Below are 23,058 nucleotides of genomic sequence, written 5' to 3' on the forward strand. Positions count from 1 at the left end.
ATAGGGTTGTCCCCTATATAGATTATATATACATTATATGTCATTTACACATACATTTCCAGGAGGTATAACAGAGGGACGATACAATGTAGAGTTTTAGGAAAAGAGGTTTCATACTTATTTTTTGGAGAATACTATTCTTTACTAATACAGACATACCACAAGAGCTGACTGCTCCTTTGTAATGGGGTTCTTCACTTTTAATATTGTTTCATGTCATATTGTATATGAATTATTTTATCATTTAATCCTTTTTCATTCTATTTAGCTCTTGCCGTCAATTAAGGATGTAAACGAACCCAAATTTTTGTCTCATGATATTCCTCTGTTCAATGGGATTACCAGTGACCTGTTCCCTGGCATTCAACTTCCGGAAGCCGACTATAAGGTATTAAAATATAATAGTGTCTTAAAGGGGTTTTCCAAGACTTAAAGAGGACTTGTCCCTCGCCATAAATATGTAAATGCCGCTGTTCTCCTGACTCCGGCATTGTTTTTCTTTTCTTCCTGCTCCTCTCCGTTCCTGACATCTGTCACTCTCCTCTAGCCCTTTAAGCCAACTGGGCAAGGCCTTCCTGAAGACTCCCACAGAGAGGACTTGATGACCACGCCCACTTGGCTATTAAAAATTATGAACTAGATTTCTATAAAGAGGCTATATCTCAGGAATGGAGAGGCGCAGGAGCAAAAGAAAAACCGCACCGGATTCAGGAGAACAGCGGCATTTACACCAGGTAATAAAATTGCATATTAATGGCAAGTGATAGCTCCTATATAGCTGGCCAGCTATCATTTGGATGATAGTTATCTTTCAGCAGCAGAAGGGAAGGAAGGGAGACACAGATCCATTACTAGTGGGTTGGCGGAGCCCCACAGGGATAGATCACCTCAGATTTATAAAAAGTGACGACCGGCCCCTCCAACTTAAGCTCCTCCTACTCCCATGTTCTCCAGTCTGAAATTTGAGGTCGCAGAGGATAGTCGCTGCCTTTGCAGCTCCTCAGAAGATTTTTTATTTTTACCAAAGGAGACCTGGACCCCCCGTGGTCTAGAGGTCTCAGGGGGTCTCGGCGCTGCCGGGACCCCTGCCCTCCCCTGCCAGACCTGCGTACCCCTTAAGGAGGTCCCCGCAGTAACCTGCCGGCCCCGGGGTACATAGGGCGCTTCCTGGCAGAGACGCACACCGCCTGTGGGGTCACAGCACCACACATCCCTGGGGGTCCCTGTGGCGCACAGCGGGGTAAGTGCTCTGTGTATGAGTGCGGCCGCCGCCGTTATTTCATGTGGTGATTTTCTGCTTTTCTGTATTTGCAGACGGTGTATGAGGATCACCGCTGCATTCTCTGACCCTGGGGGCTGGGGAGCAGGGACGGAGGAGCACGGCTCCGTTGGAACGGGGGGCGTGGCTTTATTATCTTGGCTTCCTGCCGTCACTTTTAGGCAGGAAGCCTTCAGGAGAGCGCGCGCTTTCTCTCTGAGCGCGGGCTCTGTGAGTGAGCTCGGGGGGCCGGGCTTCGCGTCGTTCGGCTTCCTGTCATTGTAGTTCTGACAGGAAGCTCCTGGCTTAGCGCGCGCTGAGCTCTCCGCCCCTCTCCCTCCTTCCGGCTTCCCTCCACGTGCACCTCCGGCTCTCTGCTCCCCGTTCACCGCCCTCACAGCTCAGAAGGAGCAGTCACCGCGGCACTGGTGAGTCGTTTCTGCCTGTAGGCAGAGGCTCCCTTTTTGTTCTTTCCATTGCAGAGCACCTTGGCTGACCTGCTAAGGCAGGCAAGGTGCTATTTGCCGCTACCGCTTTTCTGGACACTCTCACTTCTCTGACCTCTTAAGGCAGTGAGGTATTTAGCGTGTCAGCAGCATTAACCCCTTCTGAAGGGGTCTGCTCAACAGGGCTGTTAACTCTTTCTGGGGGTGCACACTTCTGTTTCAGAGGGCGCTTCTCCCCAGTTTGTTAGGTTAACTTTTGCTCTGCAGGGCTGGGGTAACTCTCTCTAGAGGAGAGTTTTAACCCTTCAGTGCCTTAAAAGTTAAAAAAAAAAAAAAGGGGGGGAATTTTTTTTTTGTGGAAGCAGGCTGTGTTAGCTATTTTCGCACACCCTAGGTTACCATACTCATTCTAACATGCTGGCATCTGATGTGGGAGGCATGACGGATCAGGGACCAGGGGGCGCGGACCTCTCTCCCGATCCGTTTCAGGATCGGTCTCGCATTTCTGATACACCCAGGTCTTCGACGGCGTCAAGTTCGACCCTTAGTGATGTTAAAGTGGAGGCTCTCACCCGCTCCATTGACAGTCTTTCTAACCTCCTGGGTCATTGGGTGTCAGCTAAGTCGCAACCGACACCACGAGGCAAGAAGCGCCAGAGGGTGGCGCTGTCTCCTCCGTGCGGTGCATCGGAGGCTCCAGATTCACCAACAAGCTCGGTTGGTGAAATCTCCGATTCTGAGGATGAGGATCGGCAGAGTCGTCCTGCTTCGCTTTCGGGCCGCGTGGATGCTCTTATTGGAGCCATGCGGGAAGCGTTACAGCTGTCTGAAGAGCTGACAAAGCCTGGCAAGTCGGCCCGGCTGTATCAGGAGTCGCGTCGGGCTCGTTCAACATTACCGGCGCATGATGAACTTAACGAGGCAGTGGAGAAAGAACGCCGGTGTCCGGATAAATGCTTCCAGGGGATGCGTTTTTTTTATGCCTTGTATCCCTGCGCCACGGAGACGATCGCTAATTGGGTTCCCTCCCCTGAAGTGGACCTTCCTCTGTCTCAGCTTAGCAAATCTTCCTTGCTTCCTGTTAAAGGGAAGGCCAGTCTTCAGGAGCCTCTGGACAGAAGAACGAAGTTAGCGGCGAAGTCCATCTACGAGGCCGCGGGTCATGGATTCCGTGTAGTCTTGGGGGCCATGTGGGCCGGTGAGGCTTCTCTGCGGTGGTTGGACCAGCTGCGGACGGCATGGCAGGATGGAACTCCGCTGTCGGAAGTGGAAAGGCTTTTCCAGCTGTTGGAAGAGGCGACACATTATGGCAGGGACGCAGTACTGGATACTACTTCCATTCTGTCCAGGTCTCAATCTTCGGCCGTCACAGTCAGGAGAGCACTGTGGCATAAACAGTGGACTGGAGACGCAGTATCCAAACAAGGTTTGCTTAGTCTAGCGTACAAAGGCGGTCATCTTTTTGGTTCGGACCTCACGGAGCTGATTGCTAAGGCCAAGGCTAAGGATGCTGCCTTGCCTCAGCGGAAGGCGGCGGCTTCCACGTCTGGCAGGTCAAGTGCCAGTGGTGGTCGTCGGTCCTTTCGGACCAGGGGGCGGTTCGGTCAGCCTTCTTGGGGATCGGGTCGTCCCTCGGCTTCCGGTAAGAAGTCCACCCAGAAATCCCGTATTTCCTGGAAGCAACATTTCCGTCAGGACAAACGGGAGGTTGACAAGAAGCCCGCTAAGGCGGACTGACGCCAGGATTCCGCTCGAGGGCTCTCGGGTGGTAGGTCGTCTGCTACAATTCGGGTCGATTTGGGCGTCCCACATTTCGGACGCCTGGGTGACGCGAGTTATGTTGGCAGGCTATTTCATAGAGTTTCACTCTCGTCCCCCGGACAGGTTTCGTCAGTCACGCACCCCGTCCGAGCCCAAGCTGGCTGCAGCACTGCTGCGGGAGGTAGACACTCTTCTGCAGCAGGGTGTGGTGGTCCCGGTTCCGCCAGAGGACCGGGGAAGGGGGTTTTACTCCAACCTTTTTGTGGTCACCAAAAAGGAGGACAAGTTTCGCCCCATTCTGGATCTCAAAGATTTGAATCTGCATGTCCGGACCCAGAAATTCCGCATGGAGTCTCTCCGCTCTGTCGTAGCGGCCCTGTCGCAGTACGATTTCTTGGTGTCGATCGACATCCGCGACACCTATTTGCATGTCCCTATCGGCAGAGCTCACCAGCGTTTCCTGCGTTTCGCCATAGGTCAGGCCCATTACCAGTTTGTGGCCCTACCATTCGGGTTGGCCTCGGCACCCAGGGTTTTTACAAAGATTCTGGCGCCACTCATGGCGCTTCTTCGAAAACAAGGAGTTATGATTCTACCCAACCTGGACGACCTGTTGATTGTGTCGCCCACAGCGGAGGAGGCGATGACTGCTCGCGATCTCTCTCTCCAGCACCTGGAGGACTTCGGGTGGCTGGTCAATTGGAAGAAGTCGTCATTAAAACCGACGCAGTCAATCCTGTTCTTGGGGATGCATTTCGACACAGTACGGGCAGTGGTGTCCCTGCCTCCGGACAAACAAACGAACCTTCGTCGCCATGTCCAGGCTATGAGGTCGGCGATGGCAATGTCCCTTCGGGAATGCATGCGCCTTCTGGGTCTGATGGTGGCGACAATGGAAGCCGTACCGTTTGCACAATTTCATTCCCGGGATCTCCAAAATCTTATTCTGACCAGTTGGGATCGATCGCCGACTTCACTGGATCGCTCGGTCTTTATCTCCCGCAGGGTGCGAGAGTCTCTTGGATGGTGGTTACGTCCGGAAACTCTATCCCTGGGGAAATCCTTTCTTCTCCCAAGGTGGTCGGTGATTTCCACCGATGCCAGCCTGACTGGCTGGGGGGGGGTTTGGAACGACCTCTGGGTTCAGGGGGTCTGGTCGTCAGAGGAGTCGTCTCTACCGATCAACATGAGTTGAGAGCAATTTTTCTCTGCCTCCGACATTGGACGGTCCTTTTGAGCGGTCTGCCGGTCCGGATTCAGTCGGACAATGCGACGGCTGTCGCGTATATCAACCATCAGGGCGGGACGAGGAGTTCCAGACTCATGATGGAGGTCTCTCGGATCCTGGTTTGGGCCGAGTCCAGGGTTCCAGCCATCTCCGCGATTCATATCCCAGGTGTGCTGAATATCTCGGCGGACTTCCTCAGTCGCAAGCAGGTGGATCCCGGAGAATGGAGTCTTCATCCGGAAGTGTTTGCACTGCTGTGCTCCCGGTGGGGGACTCCTCAGGTGGATTTGATGGCATCCAGGCTGAACGCCAGGGTTCCGACATTCATGTCCAGGTACAGGGACCCGGAGGCTGTGGCGGTAGATGCTCTAGTGGCCCCGTGGGACCAGTTCGAGCTGATCTATGTGTTTCCGCCAGTATCCTTACTTCCTTTGGTGATTTGGCGGATCAAACTGGAAAGAGTATCAGCAATTTTGGTAGCGCCGGATTGGCCACGGAGGACGTGGTGTTCGACGCTGGTGTCTCTTCTGGCGGCGCCTCCGTTTCCACTGCCTCTTCGCCCGGACCTGTTAATCCAAGAGCCCATTCGTCATCCGGACCTGAAGTCACTTTGTTTGACGGCGTGGCACTTGAGACCGAGATCTTGAACCGTCGTGGTTTTTCGTCCGAGGTTATTTCTGCCAGAGGTCCAGCCACGACTAGGATTTATCACAGAACTTGGGAGTCTTTTTATTCTTGGTGTTCTGGATCGTCAAGGAACCCGAGGGTTTTTTCCATCCCCAACTTCTTGGCTTTTCTGCAATATGGTTTGGCCAAGGGTCTAGCAGTTGGTACCTTACGAGGTCAGGTATCTGCACTATCCGCGCTTTTTCGAAGGGCTATTGCTTCACGTAGGGACGTGCGTTCTTTTTTTCATGGGGTTGCTCGTCAGTTTCCGCCTCGGGAGGCGGTTGTGGCTCCTTGGCGGCTTAATCTATTCCTGGAAGCTCTTCAGCATGAGCCTTTTGAGCGTATGGATTCAGCTACGCTTTACTTGCTTTCTTGGAAGGTGGCCTTCCTGGTAGCGGTCACCTCTTTGAGAAGGGTTTCGGAGTTGGCGGCACTGTCTTGCTCGCCACCTTTTCTGGAATTTCTTCCGGATCGTGTGGTGCTTCGTACCCGTGGAGATTTTTTACCTAAAGTGGTGTCGCATTTCCACGTCAATCAGGACATCGTGTTACCTTCTCTCTGTCTGAAGCCGAAGAGTCCAAAGGAGTGGGCCTTGCACTCGTTGGATTTGGTGCGGGCATTGAAGTTCTATCTTACAATCATGCAAGGTTTTCGGAAATTGGACTCTCTTTTTGTGATTCCTGCTGGTCGTCGACGTGGTCAGCGTGCTTCCAAGGACACTATAGCTCGGTGGATACGTTCGGCTATCCTGGAAGCGTACCGGCTCAAGGGCGAGCCTTGTCCGGTTAAAGTTCGAGCTCATTCCACGAGGGCTGTTGGTTCATCATGGGCTTTTCGTCAGGGGACCTCGGCAGCGCAGCTCTGCCGGGCGGCTACCTGGCGCTCCGTTCACACCTTTACTAAATTTTATAAAGTGGACGTGAGTGCTTCCGCCGATGCGGCCTTGGGACGCAGGGTCCTGCAGGCGGCGGTGGTTTAAGTTACCTCTTTATTTTATTTTATTTTTTATTCGGCGCTGGTTGCGCACTTACCTAAGTTGTTGGGGTGTTGGAGATTCTGCCACTATTTCCCACCCTAGAATTTTGGACTGCTTTGGGACGTCCCACTAGTAATGGATCTGTGTCTCCCTTCCTTCCCTTCTGCTGCTGAAAGACGGATTTTGGTAAGAACTTACCTGTAAAATCCTTTTCAGCGAAGGAAGGAAGGGAGACACAGCACCCTCCCATGGCAGAAGTATTTTTTTGTTTCTAGATGCGGCGCGACCCTTTCCTGATGGCGGTCATCTGGTCTGGGGTTGGCGCACTAGGGCTCTTTTCCAGCATCGCCAGCTCATCGCAGTTGTCAGGTCCAGTGAGTTGTACCTAGGACTGTGTGTTTTTTTGCTGTTATTTGCATAACCTGTTTTCTCACATTTCTGAATTTTTCAGAATGGGTTGTACTGTTCTGCTGGTGTTGTCTGCTCTTCCTTAGCTTGTGTACGGACTGGAGAACATGGGAGTAGGAGGAGCTTAAGTTGGAGGGGCCGGTCGTCACTTTTTTATAAATCTGAGGTGAACTATCCCTGTGGGGCTCCGCCAACCCACTAGTAATGGATCTGTGTCTCCCTTCCTTCCTTCCTTCCGTCTTTCCCGGCTCCCCCATATTCAGGAATGCTCGCTCCTGTTTTCTCTATGACAGAGTCGCTGCCAGAATCTTATGGCAGCTGCTAATTTCACGGTCAGAAAGTAAGGATCGGGTGATTAAATTCCAACCGGCCGATTTTTATGTCCCCCAACATAATCTGTCATGAGGCCCCCATACACAGTAGATGGTAGACCAATCCCATTGAAATCACCCGATCCTGATCCACTGCTTTGGAATTGGGTTACATGACCTTGTCACTCATCGTCCGGTCCCATTAGTGCAACCTGGGCAGCTGCACAGGGGCACCAGCGGTAAGGGGGCTCACTTATACCTCCAATGCAAGATGATCTGATGTAGAAAAAAAATGGTTGAAACATCTGTGAGTGATTTATCGCTAGTTTAGTTGTAGATTATGGAGACATTTTTTTTTAGATGAATGAATCAATTTGCAGGAGACTGATCCAATGGCCAGGTGTCATGGGTGCGTCAGATGTGACAGTCGCCCTGCAGTTGGTTGCAGGAGATCCCTTCGTTTGGCATTACAGACATCTTCTTAGCGGTCTCACTGTAGGACCCAGCGGCTACCTCCCTCCTGCTCTAATTGACAATCAGGCCTGGGTGTTTAAATACTTCCTGGTTGCTACACAGAGGTGCCAGTGATATTCACATGACCCCTTGTGAAGGCTTGGAGCAAGTACAGTTCTTACTTCCTCTCTGGTGCTAAGAGGATGTGTGTGCCATCTCTCTGAAGTCGACTCAAGCTAAGCTACTTCCCCCGTGTCTGTCTCCCCTTGCTGTCTTTAGTTGTCAGTGGGGATCGACTAGTGCTCACCCCCCCCCCTTCCCTATCCAGGGCCAAACGCTAAGGAAATACAGGGATAGGTTCCTGTACGGCAATTGGTGAGGAACCAATATAGAGTCGGTAGGGGAGACAGGGTGATTGCAGATCAGCCTAGGAGGTCTCCATTTCCCCCTTTCCCTAGTGTCGGGGCTCCCTTCCCCTCATCCCTTTGTGTCGCACTTTGTCTTTCCTACACTGTGTGTGACATCAGGTCAGTAGTGGGCACTGAATGAGACCCCTGAGAGCCACCTTATTTCTTCCTGCCCCCCGGCTCTTCTTCAGATTAGCCGGCCTGGCATGAAGTTATGGTTGCAGCATGATGTACACCAGGCCATATAATCAGAAGAGGAGCCGGGGATGCCGGCAGCTAAGAGGCGGCTCTCAGGGGTCCCGTCCAGCGGCCACAGAATACTGATCTGGGTCCTGAAAATGTATTCTCCCACCTCTAATTGGATCCACTGTAAACAGACTGATGGAATATTTTACCTTCCTTTTGCTCAGGATTTCCTTGAATGCGCACAGGAGAGCTGTGCTGGACACAACATCCAGCCCGAGAAGGTCTTCCTGGAGGACATGATCCAGACGTATGAGATGATGATTGTCAGACACGGGTAAGCTGGAACTACAGAAGTCCATGGGACGGGGGATTTATTCTTCGCGGTTTCCATTTTATACAATGGACCATGCTGCGTTTTGTTTATCCCGTGCAGTTTTATGTTGGTTGGAGAGCCGTTCTCTGGAAAAACGAAGGTCCTCCACGTCCTCGCTGATACGCTGTCTCTTATGAATGAGCGAGGGTGCGAAGAAGAAAAAGTGATTTACCGGACAGTGAACCCTAAAGCCATCACCATGGGGCAGCTGTTCGGGCAGTTTGATCCAGTGTCACATGAGGTTCGTCTATGATTGGAATTATTGTTTATAATACTAATATCTTTGCTGAAAATGGGAAAATCTCCCCTTTTATGGCTTATGGACATGGTAGATGGGGTTCCTTCAGAGACATAGATCCCAGCCATACATTGCCGGGCAATCATTTTATTATTGCTTACCCCCTGTTTGCACAAAAATTGGAAACTGTTTTATTTTCCCCATCAGACATGGAAGCAACAAATTGTATTATTTATGCCAGAAATTAGCATAAATTTGCATACTTCCAGCCACATTCTGAATAGACTGTGTCTGGCCTCACTCAATACACTTGCTTTGAGTGAGGTCATGCACTTCTAGTTGGCATGTGACCGCGTATATGCAAATCACTTACTTGCGGTCTCTCCCGGTGCCGCCACGTTCACTTCAATAGGGGCCACGTGTAGTCAATACATGTGCATCATCAATATCATAATCCCAGGCATTCCCTTTAATAATCCTTTCAATTGTGGGATTGTATTGGATTTTATGGGAAGAGCAATTTTATTGATGCCTCTCTTCATTTGCAGTGGACCGATGGGATAGTCGCTAATACTTTCCGGGAGTTTGCGTTATCTGAGACCCCGGAAAGAAAATGGGTTATCTTTGATGGACCTATTGATACGCTAGGGATAGAAAGTATGAACACCGTCCTAGATGATAATAAAAAGGTAACTCTCTATTTTACTTTGTGAAAACTTTTTTTTTTTTATTTATATCCTTTTCTGTTTTCATCACCATGTAGCATAACAAAAAGTGATACAAAAAGTTATCCTCCATGTATATCTACAGCCATGATGGAGAATAGAAAACATTAGATTTTATGGCATCTTTATATATCTTTAATTAGCAGTAAATTGCAAAAACTGTTTGTATTTCCTAACACTATCCGACAATATCCATTCATGAAGATGGAAATAAGCCTTTAGTAGAGGACTTATGTATTGTATGTGGAGAGAGACGCTTTAAAAGATATTCATTGCAGGATCATCTTCCAATTATAAATCAGCTACTAGATTTTTGCACTTTTTTCAGATATTAATTTGTGCACATAATGATTGTACTTTCTCCACTAAAGCTTACAATGATCCTTTATGAGGTTACTGATCAGACTCCGTGGATTAAGTTATTATTCATTTGTTCAACATTTAATATTGTTTTAAATATGTCCTGTTATTTTTAGCGTTGCTTGATGAGTGGGGAGATCATTCAGATGTCACCTCAGATGAGTCTGATTTTTGAAACAATGGACCTTTCCCAGGCGTCGGTAGGTTTTCACTCATCCTATAAGAGAGGAGTTCCCATATACTTGTACATCGGGGGATCTAATGCTAACTAATCAGATTTAGTTATAGGGTTGACTTTTAGAGGTATTCTCATCTTTTAAAGCATATCCACAAAATGGCCATAATTGTCTGATAGATGAGGGTCTCTCCTCTGGCACCCACCCTAACTTTTCTCGAATATGAGGCCCCATCTTGTGCCGCTGTGAAAGGAGAGTTTGGCAGCACGAGCAACTCTTCCATTCACCGATTTGGAAGTCCTACATACACAGTCATCAGGGGTGTAATGATCGCGGTTGCAGAGGTCGCGACTGGGCCTGTGCAGGTGAGGGGCCCGCCGACATCAGCGCAAACTTCAACTGCATGTGCACCCCCGAACGCACATTCAGACGAAGTGTATTGAGGCGCAGAGACCTGTTGGGTCTGTGCACGACAATGCACGCTGCCGGCTAATCAGAAGCCAGCAGCTGATGTCGGCGTGCACGTGACTGAGGGTGCATGACAGTGACATCATATGCTCCCGAAGCTTGCACTCTGAAGTCAGATGCTGGCTTCAGAAGAGGATGGCGCACAGCGGGGGAGCGGAGGAAAAGAGAGCAGAATCATTTATTTTTTTCCTATGCATTAAAGTACAACGGCAGAATGGGGGACATATACCAGGATGGGGGATATATATACTAGGATGGGGATATATATATATACCAGGATGGGGAATATATATACTAGGATGGGGGATATATATACCAGGATGGGGGATATATATACTAGGATGGGGGATATATATACCAGAATGGGGGAAAAATATACCAGGATGGGGGATATATGTATCAAGGTGGGGCCCAGGATAAGGGACATATATACCAGGATGGGGGATATATATATCAAGGTGGGGCCCAGGATAAGGGACATGTACACTAGGATGGGGGATATATATACCAGGATGGGGCCAGAACAGGGGACATATATACCAGGAAGGAGCCCAATATGGGGGATATTACTACATAATGGGGTAGGAGGTGCAACACATATGTCCTTATAGGATTTAGAACACTATAAGGGCCCATACATCTGACCAACATGCAGGGGGTCCAAATGTTGCAATGGGGGCCCATCGGACTCTAGTTACGCTACTGACAGTCATCTCTACATTCACTTTAGTCGCTATAATTAAAGGGATTGTCAGTCCCTTTCATTCTGGTGCTACTACAACAATCATCTAAATGGTGAGGATCCAGTTCCTGACACCAGCACTGAATGTAGGGAAAATGTAATGTTACATAGCTTCTACTCAAATAAATGGATGTCTATGTAATCTATGGATGATGGAAACGTCAGGACACTTGGAAACGACTTTGTAGACTGTTTTTCATCCACCCAGCGAGATAATTAGATAACTGGATGGGCTTGTGTCTTAGGGCAACCCTACTTAGTATATCTCTCTCTCCAGCCCGCCACTGTTAGCCGCTGCGGTATGATTTATCTGGAACCCCAACAACTGGGCTGGGCGCCCCTGGTGAGGTCCTGGCTCAGCACCCTTCCCGATGCACTGAAGACTAAGGACCACCTCGCTCTTCTAGAGGAACTCTTTAAGTGGCTCGTCCAACCTTCCCTTCGATTCCTCCGAAAGCAGTGCAAGGTGGGCGCCATGTGTCCTCTCAATTGTAGGAGCATTGCGCAAGTTTGTAGTCTAGATTTACCCTCAGTGTCCTAATGTCTTTCCTCATAGGATCTGGTGACAACCAGCAATGGCAATGTGGTAATATCACTCACACCATTATTGGAGATGCTGATTTTTGATGTGGTGAGAGAGGATCCGAATAATAAGAACATTCGTATCTGGATCCTGGTAAGTGGAAGATCTGCCGATCCCATACACAGTGTGGCTGATCCATCTGCAGGTATAGACAGTGCTTTCCTATGCTCCTGGAAAACGGGGAAATAATTCCAAGTGGAGAGAAATTGTGAAAATATCACAATTCTGACATTATTTTTTGGGAATTGTTTTTACGGTGTACATTGTGTGGTAAAATTACTTAGCAATATGATTCACTCCTCAGTACGATTACACCGATACCAAACATGTCCAGTTTTTTTATTAGATTGGTAGTGAAAAAAAAAAATTAGAGGTTTGGGAAAAAACATTTTTTTGGGTTGTGTCACCATTTTCCGAGACCCGTGACGTTTTCATTTTTTAGTCGATGGAGCTGTTTGAGAGCTTATTTTTTGTGGTACGAGACAATGTTTTTGTTGATACCATATTGCGATAGATATTACATTTTTATCGCTTCTTACAGCATTTTTTGTGATACTGCATCAACCAGAAAAACATAATTTTGTCGTTCTTGATTTTTTTTCTCGTTACGCCGTTTACTGATCGGGTTAATTATTTTTATATTTTGATAGATTGGACTTTTCTGAATGCGGCGATACCACATATGTGTATTTTTTGTAAAACGTATTTTCTCTGTTTTTACTGGGGGAAAAAACCCATTTCAAGTTTTATGGGTTTTTTTTTTGTTTTTTTTCATACTTTTTAAAACATTTTTTGTAACTTTTCTCTGTATTTATTAGCCCCCTTAGGGAACTTAAAGCTGCGATCGTCTGATCGCTTGTGCTATATACAGCAATGCTACACCATTGCTGCATATAGCAAAAATCACGGTCTCCTTTGAAGCTCGACCACGTCATCCGCGATTGTTAGAGGCAGGTTCCTGACGTCTGCTGAGAATTGCATGTCAATAGCACCTTTAGAAATATATTTACTTAGAAAATTGGTGACGTGTTCAATACTTATTTCGCCCGCTGTATATTGTATCCCTTTTCTTCTCTTTTAGGCCAGTTTTGCTTTCTCCCTGGTTTGGTCCATTGGCGGCTGTTGTGACACCGACAGCCGAGTGAAGTTTGATGTTTTTTTTCAAAGAAATTGTCACAGGAAAGATCGATCAGAGCCCTTTCCTGTCCTCCGTGGGGAAATGGGAATGTCCTTTGGACGATAAAGGCCTGGTCTATGACTACATGTACGAGGTAAAGGGATTTCTTCATGGAAATCAAGCCTAATGCTCAGCAACTTATAACTTTGGCCTTTGGGTTATTATCTTAGGTCTCTTAGGACATGTTCACACTGTGTTTATGCCGTATATCTATGACTCTGCCAGAGGTTCTGATTGAATCCCCGAAAAACTGAATTCAGAAGGAGACATGGAGTCCAATGACCTAAGTGGATTCCGTCAGATCCTCTGGCAAAGTAATAGACATGCTGCATAAACGCAGTGTGAACAGGACCTAAATGTCAAACTTATGTAATGTGTCAGTGCTCTCTTATCCTTACATCAAATGTGTCCGAATATGGTTTATCAAAGTTGTAACTACTTTTTTTTTCTTTGAAGTTAAAAGGCCGAGGGCGCTGGGTTCACTGGAATGAGTTTATTAAAGGCACAGCCACGTGGGACAAAAGCACCAAAATCCAAGATATCATTGTGCCAACTATGGATACTGTCAGATACACCTTCCTCATGGATATGTGCATCAAAAACACCAAGTAAGAGTAACAAAATGACTCTTATTAGGAAACCTTGTTGACAATTATCCATTTTGCCATCACAATTACTTATTGTATGGGAAAACCATTCGGATAGTGGAGTCGAATTAGGAAACCCTATTGGTCTATACACAGAAAACTGGCCGCCATTCACACCTGTCTGTTTTATGTCTGTACTAAATACAGTTTGTATAAATGAAAATAGTTTGCTAGTTACTTAAGGACGGGAAACACATATCACGATGGACGGACGGGCCGCGGGACCCCTGACCTGAAATTGACAGCCTCATAGACATCCATGAGGCTGGCGAGTTTGGGTCCGGAGATCTTGGTCCGTACATGGATGGTGTTTATCGGACGTCTGAATTCGGGCCTAAATTAGTAGTTTTATTCTCAACACTGTAAAATGTTTGATTTTATGGTTGTCCTACAAACTACTTTCCTTTTTTAGCAGACCACTCTTATTTGTGGGACTGACGGGGACAGAGAAATCTATTTACGTCAAAGACAAACTGATGAACAATCTGGACAAAAAAAAATTCTTTCCCTTCTTCATCAACTTTTCTGCTCGCACCAGTGCCAATCAGATTCAGGTTTGTCTTCTTTTTATCACCCTGCCTTCTGACAAATGAAAGAGGTTGCTTCATTACGATATATAGATGTCATTGGGGGGGATACGCCACTTAGGACCCTCTGCTATGAGCCAGAGAGGAGACCCACAAACAACAGAGGTCTCTCTCGCAGACCCTGAAGATCTGTGTATTAGATGGTCAGACATACATTTAAATGGGTTGATGGACCCATGTGTGTCTTAAAACAAAAAAAATACCCTGTCGCTTCTCCACGCTGCCGCCTGTGTCCCCATCGGTCTCTTCACTTCCTTTTCGACCAGGAGATGTCAATGAAGCCAACCAGTGTCAGATGATCGCCTGCAGTGGTGACTTTCTTTCTGAGCCAGAAAAGAGAGCTAGAAGACTAGTTCTTCTAGGTCGAATGAAACATCAATTCTGAAGCCAATCAATAGCCGCTGATTTGGCTGCAGCGGTCATGTGATGTTTTCTACCTGAAAATGAGACACCGCAGTAGTGGTCAACCTATTGAATCTTCCGACACATAGTTTGCATCTTATTCTAGAATATCATCATGGACAGACTGGACAAAAGACGGAAAGGCGTGTACGACCTCAGATGGGGAAGAAATGCGTCATATTTGTGGATGATATGAACATGCCGGCATTAGAAAAATATGGAGCACAGCCACCTATCGAGCTCCTGCAGCAGTTATTAGACCACGGGAATTGGTAATATTCGCAAAAAAAATTAGTTTTTTATTTGTAAGTTTTCTTTTATCTTTTCCACTATACGTATATATGCAGCGTGTGTATGTATGTATATATATATACAGTACAGACCAAAAGTTTGGACACCCCTTCTCATTTAAAGATTTTTCTGTATTTTCATGACTATGAAAATTGTACATTCACACTGAAGGCATCAAAACTATGAATTAACACATGTGGAATTATATACTTAGCAAAAAAGTGTGAAACAACTGAAAATATGTCTTATATTCTAGGTTCTTCAAAGTAGCCACCTTTTGCTTTGATGACTGCTTTGCACACTCTTGGCATTCTCTTGATGAGCTTCAAGAGGTAGTCACCGGAAATGGTTTTCACTTCACAGGTGTGCCCTGTCAGGTTTAATAAGTGGGATTTCTTGCCTTATAAAAGGGGTTGGGACCATCAGTTGTGTTGTGCAGAAGTCTGGTGGATACACAGCTGATAGTCCTACTGAATAGACTGTTAGAATTTGTATTATGGCAAGAAAAAAGCAGCTAAGTAAAGAAAAACGAGTGGCCATCATTACTTTAAGAAATGAAGGTCAGTCAGTGCGAAAGATTGGGCAAACTTTGAAAGTGTCCCCAAGTGCAGTTGCAAAAACCATCAAGCGCTACAAAGAAACTGGCTCACGAGGACTGCCCCAGGAAAGGAAGACCAAGAGTCAACTCTGCTTCTGAGGATAAGTTTATCCGAGTCACCAGCCTCAGAAATCGCAGGTTAACAGCAGCTCAGATTAGAGACCAGGTCAATGCCACACTGTCACGCTGTCAGAGCGTACAGGGGGGTCAGGGGCCTGAGCTGACCCTAGACGGGGGCCCTGACTAATCCCTCAACCTGGAGGTACTGTTAATGGTACAGAGGTCCAGGCCGCCAGCATAACCATAAACTTCTGAATATCCCTGAACCTAAGTAATCTAGTCCTGAGAAGGACCCCGATCACAACAATGGGAAACAGGATAGAAAATGCCCAAAACACAGTACTAGACAAACGAGACAGTACAAGGGGAAAACCAAAAACCACCTTGCATACAAAAACTAACACCACAATTACAGAGGGAACAACAACAGGTTAGGAGATAAATGATAAAGGGAGGAAGGGAACAAACCACACCGCATACTCCTCTGAACTCCACCAAACAACGATCCACTCTGAAGGTCTGCAAGAAATGCTTTCACCGACAACTTCCCTAACAGACCAGCAGGTATTTGAAGGAATCCCAATACTGCAGCATTAACTGCAGCTGGGCGAGGCTGAGCCTCGTCAAGCACACAGAGAGAGAATTAACTCCCTCACAACAACAAAAAACAAAGCACCAAAAACTCAGCTGCGAGAAGTCAGGCTGTGTAGTCGCGACGATCTTCGTGGCGACACACCCATGACACACACAGAGTTCTAGCAGCAGACACATCTCTACAACAACTGTTAAGAGGAGACTTTGTGCAGCAGGCCTTCATGGTAAAATAGCTGCTAGGAAACCACTGCTAAGGACAGGCAATAAGCAGAAGAGACTTGTTTGGGCTAAAGAACACAAGGAATGGACATTAGACCAGTTGAAATCTGTGCTTTGGTCTGATGAGTCCAAATTTGAGATCTTTGGTTCCAACCACCGTGTCTTTGTGTGACCCAGAAAAGGTGAACGGATGGACTCTACATGCCTGGTTCCCACTGTGAAGCATGGAGGAGGAGGTGTGATGGTGTGGGGGTGCTTTGCTGGTGACACAGTTGGGGATTTATTCAAAATTGAAGGCATACTGATCCAGCATGGCTACCACAGCATCTTGCAGCGGCATGCTATTCCATCCGGTTTGCGTTTAGTTGGACCATCATTTATTTTTCAACAGGACAATGACCCCAAACACACCTCCAGGCTGTGTAAGGGCTATTGGACTAAGAGGAAGAGTCATGGGGTGCTATGCCAGATGACCTGGCCTCCACAGTCACCAGACCTGAACCCAATCGAGATGGTTTGGGGTGAGCTGGACCGCAGAGTGAAGTCAAAAGGGCCAACAAGTGCTAAGCATCTCTGGGAACTCCTTCAAGATTGTTGGAAGACCATTTCCGGTGACTACCTCTTGAAGCTCATCAAGAGAATGCCAAGAGTGTGCAAAGCAGTCATCAAACCAAAAGGTGGCTACTCTGAAGAACCTAGAATATAAGACATATTTTCAGTTGTTTCACACTTTTTTTGTTAAGTATATAATTCCACATGTGTTAATTCATAGTTTTGATGCTTTCAGTGTGAATGTACAATTTTCAAAGTCATGAAAATCCAGAAAAATCTTTAAATGAGAAGGTGTGTCCAAACTTTTTTCTGTACTGTATATACACACACATATATATACTGTATATATACACACACATATATATATATATATATATATATACACACACACACATATATATATATATATATATATATATATATATTGTATATATACACAACACATATATATATTGTGTATATATACACACACACACATATATATATATACTGTATATAGACACACACACATATATACTGTATATAGACACACACACATATATACTGTATATACACACACACATATATATATTGTATATAGACACACACATATATATATATATATATATATATACTGTATATACACACACATATATATATATACTGTATATATACACACACACAAATATATAGCAACAGGGCCCCGCTGCGTCCTCTGTGTCTCTGTACAGATATAAGTGTAACACGTACTGGATCCAGCACAGGTGACAGTCTGCCATAGAGCTGACGTGCAGTACATACACTGTGTTATGGGGGCGCTCACCTGTGCGGACCCCGCTCTCCGGCCGCTACTTCTTTGCTCATATAAGGTCTCATTCTGCCATTAAACAATTCGGTTGTCATGGCAGCGGGGGTGGGGCGTTGGTAGGGGGCGTGTCTGGTATAGGGCAGATTGGGGCGGGGCTGTCATGCAGTGCTTGTCTCATCCCTGTAATTTCCTGCTGATGCCACCTGGTGGACAGCATTGGTCAGTACACGCTGAGAATGCTACATTTGCATTGTACTGTGGGAGCTGCTGGTACTACTGGTGCTTCCTGACTGCTGTCCCTATGAGGTATGCAGTATGTCACATGGTGGGGGAGGAACATTTTATATATGTATATGCACTGCTCAAAAAATAAAGGGAACTGTGCGGCCCTCCAAACAAATGCCACCCCACACCATTACTGACCCACTACCAAACCGGTCATGCTGAGGGATGTTGCAGGCAGCAGATCGCTCTCCACGGCGTCTCCAGACTCTGTCACGTCTGTTACATGTGCTCAGTGTGAACCTGCTTTCATCTGTGAAGAGCACAGGGCGCCAGTGGCGACTTTGCCAATCCTGGTGTTCTGTGGCATTTCTTTGGATGGCCGCACAGCCCTCCTTGTGCTCGGCAGAGGTAGCCTGACTGCCATTAGGTACCGAGATGAGATCCTCAGACTGGCGACTTTGCCAATCCTGGTGTTCTGTGGCATTTCTTTGGATGGCCGCACAGCCCTCCTTGTGCTCGGCAGAGGTAGCCTGACTGCCATTAGGTACCGAGATGAGATCCTCAGACCCCTTGTGAGACCATATGCTGGTGCAGTTGGCCCTGGGTTCCTCCTAATGCCGGACAATGCCAGACCTCATGTGGCTGGAGTGTGTCAGCAGTTCCTGCAAGATGAAGGCATTGAAGCTATGGACTGGCCCGCCCGTTCCCCAGACCTGAATCCGGGACACATCTGGGACATCATGTCTCGCTCCATCCATAAAACGGACAAACAACACAAATATTGGTTCTATCTTTTACACATTTGGGGTAGCCCTTAAGAGGGCCATTGGGTCAAAGAGAGAGAGAGAAGAGAGAGGGGAGGGAGAGAAGAGAGAGGGAAGGGAGAGATACCGGGAGATACCAAGAGAGGGAAAAAAGAGAGACCCAACCAGTGCAAGGCTAAGCCGGGCAGGCGGCAGCGGCTATTTATACCCACTGCTGATCTCTGATTGGTGGAAAATCTGGGTATGGCTGCTCTGATTGGTGGAAAAACTGGGTGTGGCTGCTCTGTGATTGGTCAGCATTATGACCTCACAGTGGCGATGACTCATACCTCCTGGGTGGTTGTTTTTAATGTATTTTTTGTTGTAACATTTTGTATGGCTGTTTGGTGCAGGGGGTGGGGTCGGGAGTATTTTAACCCCTGCACACCCCCATGACCATATGCCTCGACCCGTAGAAGCGTGATAGACACGCGAAACGGCCGTCGTCCGCAAAAGGCGCCGCTTCCCTGTATTTTTAATGGAAATGGAATAAAAGAAGATTTTATTAAATCGGTGTGCCACCTCGCTTTCTTCATGTATGAGTAGTATAATAATGATGATTTATCCTGGGGATGGGTTATCAATATCAGATCGGTGGGGCTCCGACACGCGGCACCGGCTCTACCCATCAGCTGATTGCAGCGCTCAAGTGTAAATAGTGTGAAGATTGAACATCACAGCTCCATTCACTGTACTGTGGGTCCTGCAGATCAGCTAATATTCATGTAATAGGAGCTGATCTGCAGCACCAGGGAGCGGCCACTACAGAGTGAACAGATCAGTGATTTTTCAGCTCCTCAACACTGTTTACATCTGACCTCGGCCGAAGCTGCAAACAGCTGATTAGTGGAGGTGCCGTGTGCCGGACCACCACAAATCTGATATTAATGAGCTAACCAGGGGATAAGCCATCAAAATGTTTGTCCTGGAAAATCCCTTTAAGGCCCACCTGCACATAATAAATATATATATATATATATATATATATATATATATATATATATATAGCAAAGAGTGGGAAGGGGTTAATCACAGGCTCATAAAACGGACAAACAACACAAATATTGGTTCTATCTTTTACACATTTGGGGTAGCCCTTAAGAGGGCCGTTGGGTCAAAGAGAGAGAGAGGGGAGGGATAGATACCGGGAGATACCAAGAGAGAGAAAAAGAGAGAGACCCAACCAGTGCAAGGCTAAGCCGGGCAGGCGGCAGCAGCTATTTATACCCACTGCTGATCTCTGATTGGTGGAAAATCTGGGTGTGGCTGCTATTTATACCCACTGCTTATCTCTGATTGGTGGAAAATCTGGGGGTGCCTGCTCTGTGATTGGTGGAAAATCTGGGCATGGCTGCTCTGTGATTGGTCAGCATTATGACCTCACAGTGGCGATGACTCATACCTCCTGGGTGGTTCTTCTGGGCAATTCTGTTTTCTGATTGGTGGAAATTCTAATCAGCATTATGACCTCACAGTGGCCGTGACTCATGTTTCATGGACTGTTCTATCTGGGTGACCTGAAACATGCTGATCTCTGATTGGTTGAAATTCAAGTCATCTTCATGACATCACAATCAAGAAGAATGAATATCCAATTTACTTAATATAAATGACCAGCAATGCTGTTCTCTTAATGGTGGAAATTCAAGTCATCTTCATGACATCACAATCAGCATGTTATTACTGCCGATATGTCCAATTTTTTTCCTAAATTTCCTACGTTTGTCCTAATTTATTAGCACATATATACCACTCATTCCTACAATCAAAGGATCAGGAAACCCCTCTGAAATCAATATCCTACAATTTACCCCAACAGCAAAAAAACAACTATACACAAAATACCAAAAGGTATATCAGATTATTAATGAGCAAATAAAAGACACATAAAAATAATTTTTAGAAATGTGTAGAAAAAATGCTGTAAAGTAAGAACGCTTCAAAAATAGAAATGTTAATGATCTATTTAATCAATTAACAAAATACAAGTGAATGAACAAACGAAAAATCTAGATCCAATCAATATTTGGTGTGACCAACTTTTCACTTTAAAACAGCGTCAATTCTTCTAGGTACACCTGCGCAAAGTCAGGGATTTTGTAATAATGCAGTCAGGTGTCTGGTCATACACCATGGCAAGACTGAGCAAGAATACACAAGGAAGTTATACTACATCAGCAAGGTCTCTAAGGCACAAATTTCAAAGCAGATTGAGGGTTCAAGATGTGTCATTCAAGCACTAGTGAAGAAGCACAAGAAAATGTGCAAGGTTGAGGTCAATAGATGCAGTGGTCGGCCAAGGAAACTTAGTGCAGCAGATGTATGACACATTATGGTTACTTTCCTTCAAAAGCGGAAGATGTCCAGCAGTGCCATCAGCTCAGAACTGGCAGCAACCAGTGGGACTCAGCTTCACTCATCTACTGTTCAGAGAAGACTGGCCAGAAGTGGTCTTCATAGCAGAATTATGGTGAAAAAGCCATATCTTCCACATCAAAACAAGGCCAAGTGACGCTGAGTCACTGCATTAAAACAGAGAAAACGGGGAAGGAGGGGGGGGGGATTGGCAAGTTGTGCGCGGTTGAGCCAAAATATGAAAAATGTGGTTGTTACTGTAGGGAGTTTGTTCACTGAAGGGCTGGAGAGCAGAACAATAATGAGTGTCTGTGGTCAATAGTGATGCATAACCACGGTGAAGGGTCCTGTAAGTTTGGGGCTGCATTTCAGCAAATGGAGTTGGGAATTGGGTCAGACCTCATGCTATAACATTTTCCCCCATCATGGGCTCCTCTCTGGCATATTGTCCCTATTCTGGCATAATTTCCCTCATTCTGGTTTAAGACATCGCTGTTTCCTCCGCTGCACCTCCTGCATTCTTCAATATCCAGATCCATATTCCAGTTTGTCTTCTCTTCTGCACTACGTGAGTCCACAATCAACTGAGGAATGCCTACGTCTGCTTACTATCCTTATTTCTGTTTGCATATTACTGTACCTAAGTAAACTTGGACTATCGTTAACGTTTACATACCCTAATAGTAATGAAGGCCGTGCCTTACAGATTAGGTTCTAAGAAGTGTTGTTTGGAATGAACTTACCTTCATAAACTGTTTGCTGTGATCTTTTGCACTTGAGTTTAAAATAGACTTTCACACTACTCTTGTCTCAGTCTCTGCTTTTTTCGCCATTGGACTTCAGGGTATCTACTAACATCGTAACAGGCAGTTCCTTTGAGCTCATGATTCTCATTTGGTCTGACATGCACTGTGAGCTGTGAGGTCTTATATAGACAGGTGTGTGCCTTTCCAAATCAAGTCCTATCAGTTTAATTAAACACAGCTGGACTCCAATGAAAGAGTAGAACCATCTCAAGGAGGATCACAAGGAAATGGACAGCATGTGACTTAAATATGAGCAAAGGGTCTGAATATTTATGACCATGTGATATTTCAGTTTTCCTTTTTTAATAAATTTGCAAAAATTTCTACATTTCTGTTTTTTTTCAGTCAAGATGGGGTGCAGAGTGTACTTTAGTGAGAAAAAAAAATGAACTTTTTAGAATTTACCAAATGGCTGCAATGAAACAAGGAGTGAAAAATGTAAAGGGGTCTGAATACTTTCCGTACCCACTGTATATAGTACTCAATGGGTGTGGCCTGCCTCTGATTGAGAAGTGCTTCTTCCGGCAGTCTGAATAAGGGTCTATCGTTAGGGGTGTGACTAATTTGTTTTCACTTAAGGTGATATATGTCCCGCTTTTAATGAGATTTAATAACATTTGTATTTTAGGGTTTCTATTATAATTCTGGGATTTCCTAATTTGTTTATAGAATTTTTGAATTGCATAACACATAGGATAAGGATAATAGGTTTAGTATATGAGATAGGAAATAGTTATTGATAGAACTAGTGCAGTGGATGGGCACTAGTGTTAATAAAAAGAGGGGCATTTCCTGATAGTGTGCGCCATGTCCCATGATTTGGGAATCTTACAGACCATATTGCACTATCATTAAGTTGCTGTTTTGTTGCTATGCAGTTAGGTTTTCCTTTCTTATAAGTTTGTCCTTTGTCTCTCCCTGTCTCTCTCAGATGTAGCTGTGATGTCAGTAACCCCTCCCTTCTTCTCCATTCTTCTTCCTCATTCACCATTTTCAGCCATGTTAGAAGCTTATGTGCTTCCAGCCCGTTTCTAAAAAAGTCTTTTTACCTGCTGTACATTTGCACATCATCGAGTATTCTGCTAGAAAATAAATCTTCTTCTGAATCTTCAACAATGTGCTTCTTGCAGTCGAGTTAAACTATCTGAAGACATCACTATGTCTGAGTACGGTAAAGAGACAGCCTA

At 46.1% G+C, this 23,058-nt stretch overlaps 1 protein-coding gene across 1 annotated transcript in view; it reads left to right on the plus strand.

Moving 5' to 3' along the window:
• The first annotated feature begins 272 nt into the window (after positions 1-272).
• The window catches only part of LOC141196867 (dynein axonemal heavy chain 12-like), a 30,757-nt gene continuing 7,971 nt past the window's right edge, over positions 273-23,058 (plus strand). The window contains exons 1-11 of the mRNA XM_073662602.1: positions 273-388; positions 8,328-8,437; positions 8,537-8,717; positions 9,263-9,403; positions 9,916-9,999; positions 11,463-11,651; positions 11,742-11,861; positions 12,850-13,039; positions 13,402-13,553; positions 14,005-14,146; positions 14,688-14,853. Coding sequence (XP_073518703.1) covers positions 8,400-8,437; positions 8,537-8,717; positions 9,263-9,403; positions 9,916-9,999; positions 11,463-11,651; positions 11,742-11,861; positions 12,850-13,011 — 915 coding nt within the window. The 5' untranslated portion in view covers positions 273-388; positions 8,328-8,399 and the 3' untranslated portion in view covers positions 13,012-13,039; positions 13,402-13,553; positions 14,005-14,146; positions 14,688-14,853. The remainder of the gene's footprint in view (positions 389-8,327; positions 8,438-8,536; positions 8,718-9,262; positions 9,404-9,915; positions 10,000-11,462; positions 11,652-11,741; positions 11,862-12,849; positions 13,040-13,401; positions 13,554-14,004; positions 14,147-14,687; positions 14,854-23,058) is intronic.

Source organism: Phyllobates terribilis, unplaced genomic scaffold, assembly GCF_046119375.1.
Source record: "Phyllobates terribilis strain yellow unplaced genomic scaffold, ASM4611937v1 Scaffold_76__1_contigs__length_6945272, whole genome shotgun sequence".
Lineage (NCBI taxonomy): Eukaryota > Metazoa > Chordata > Amphibia > Anura > Dendrobatidae > Phyllobates > Phyllobates terribilis.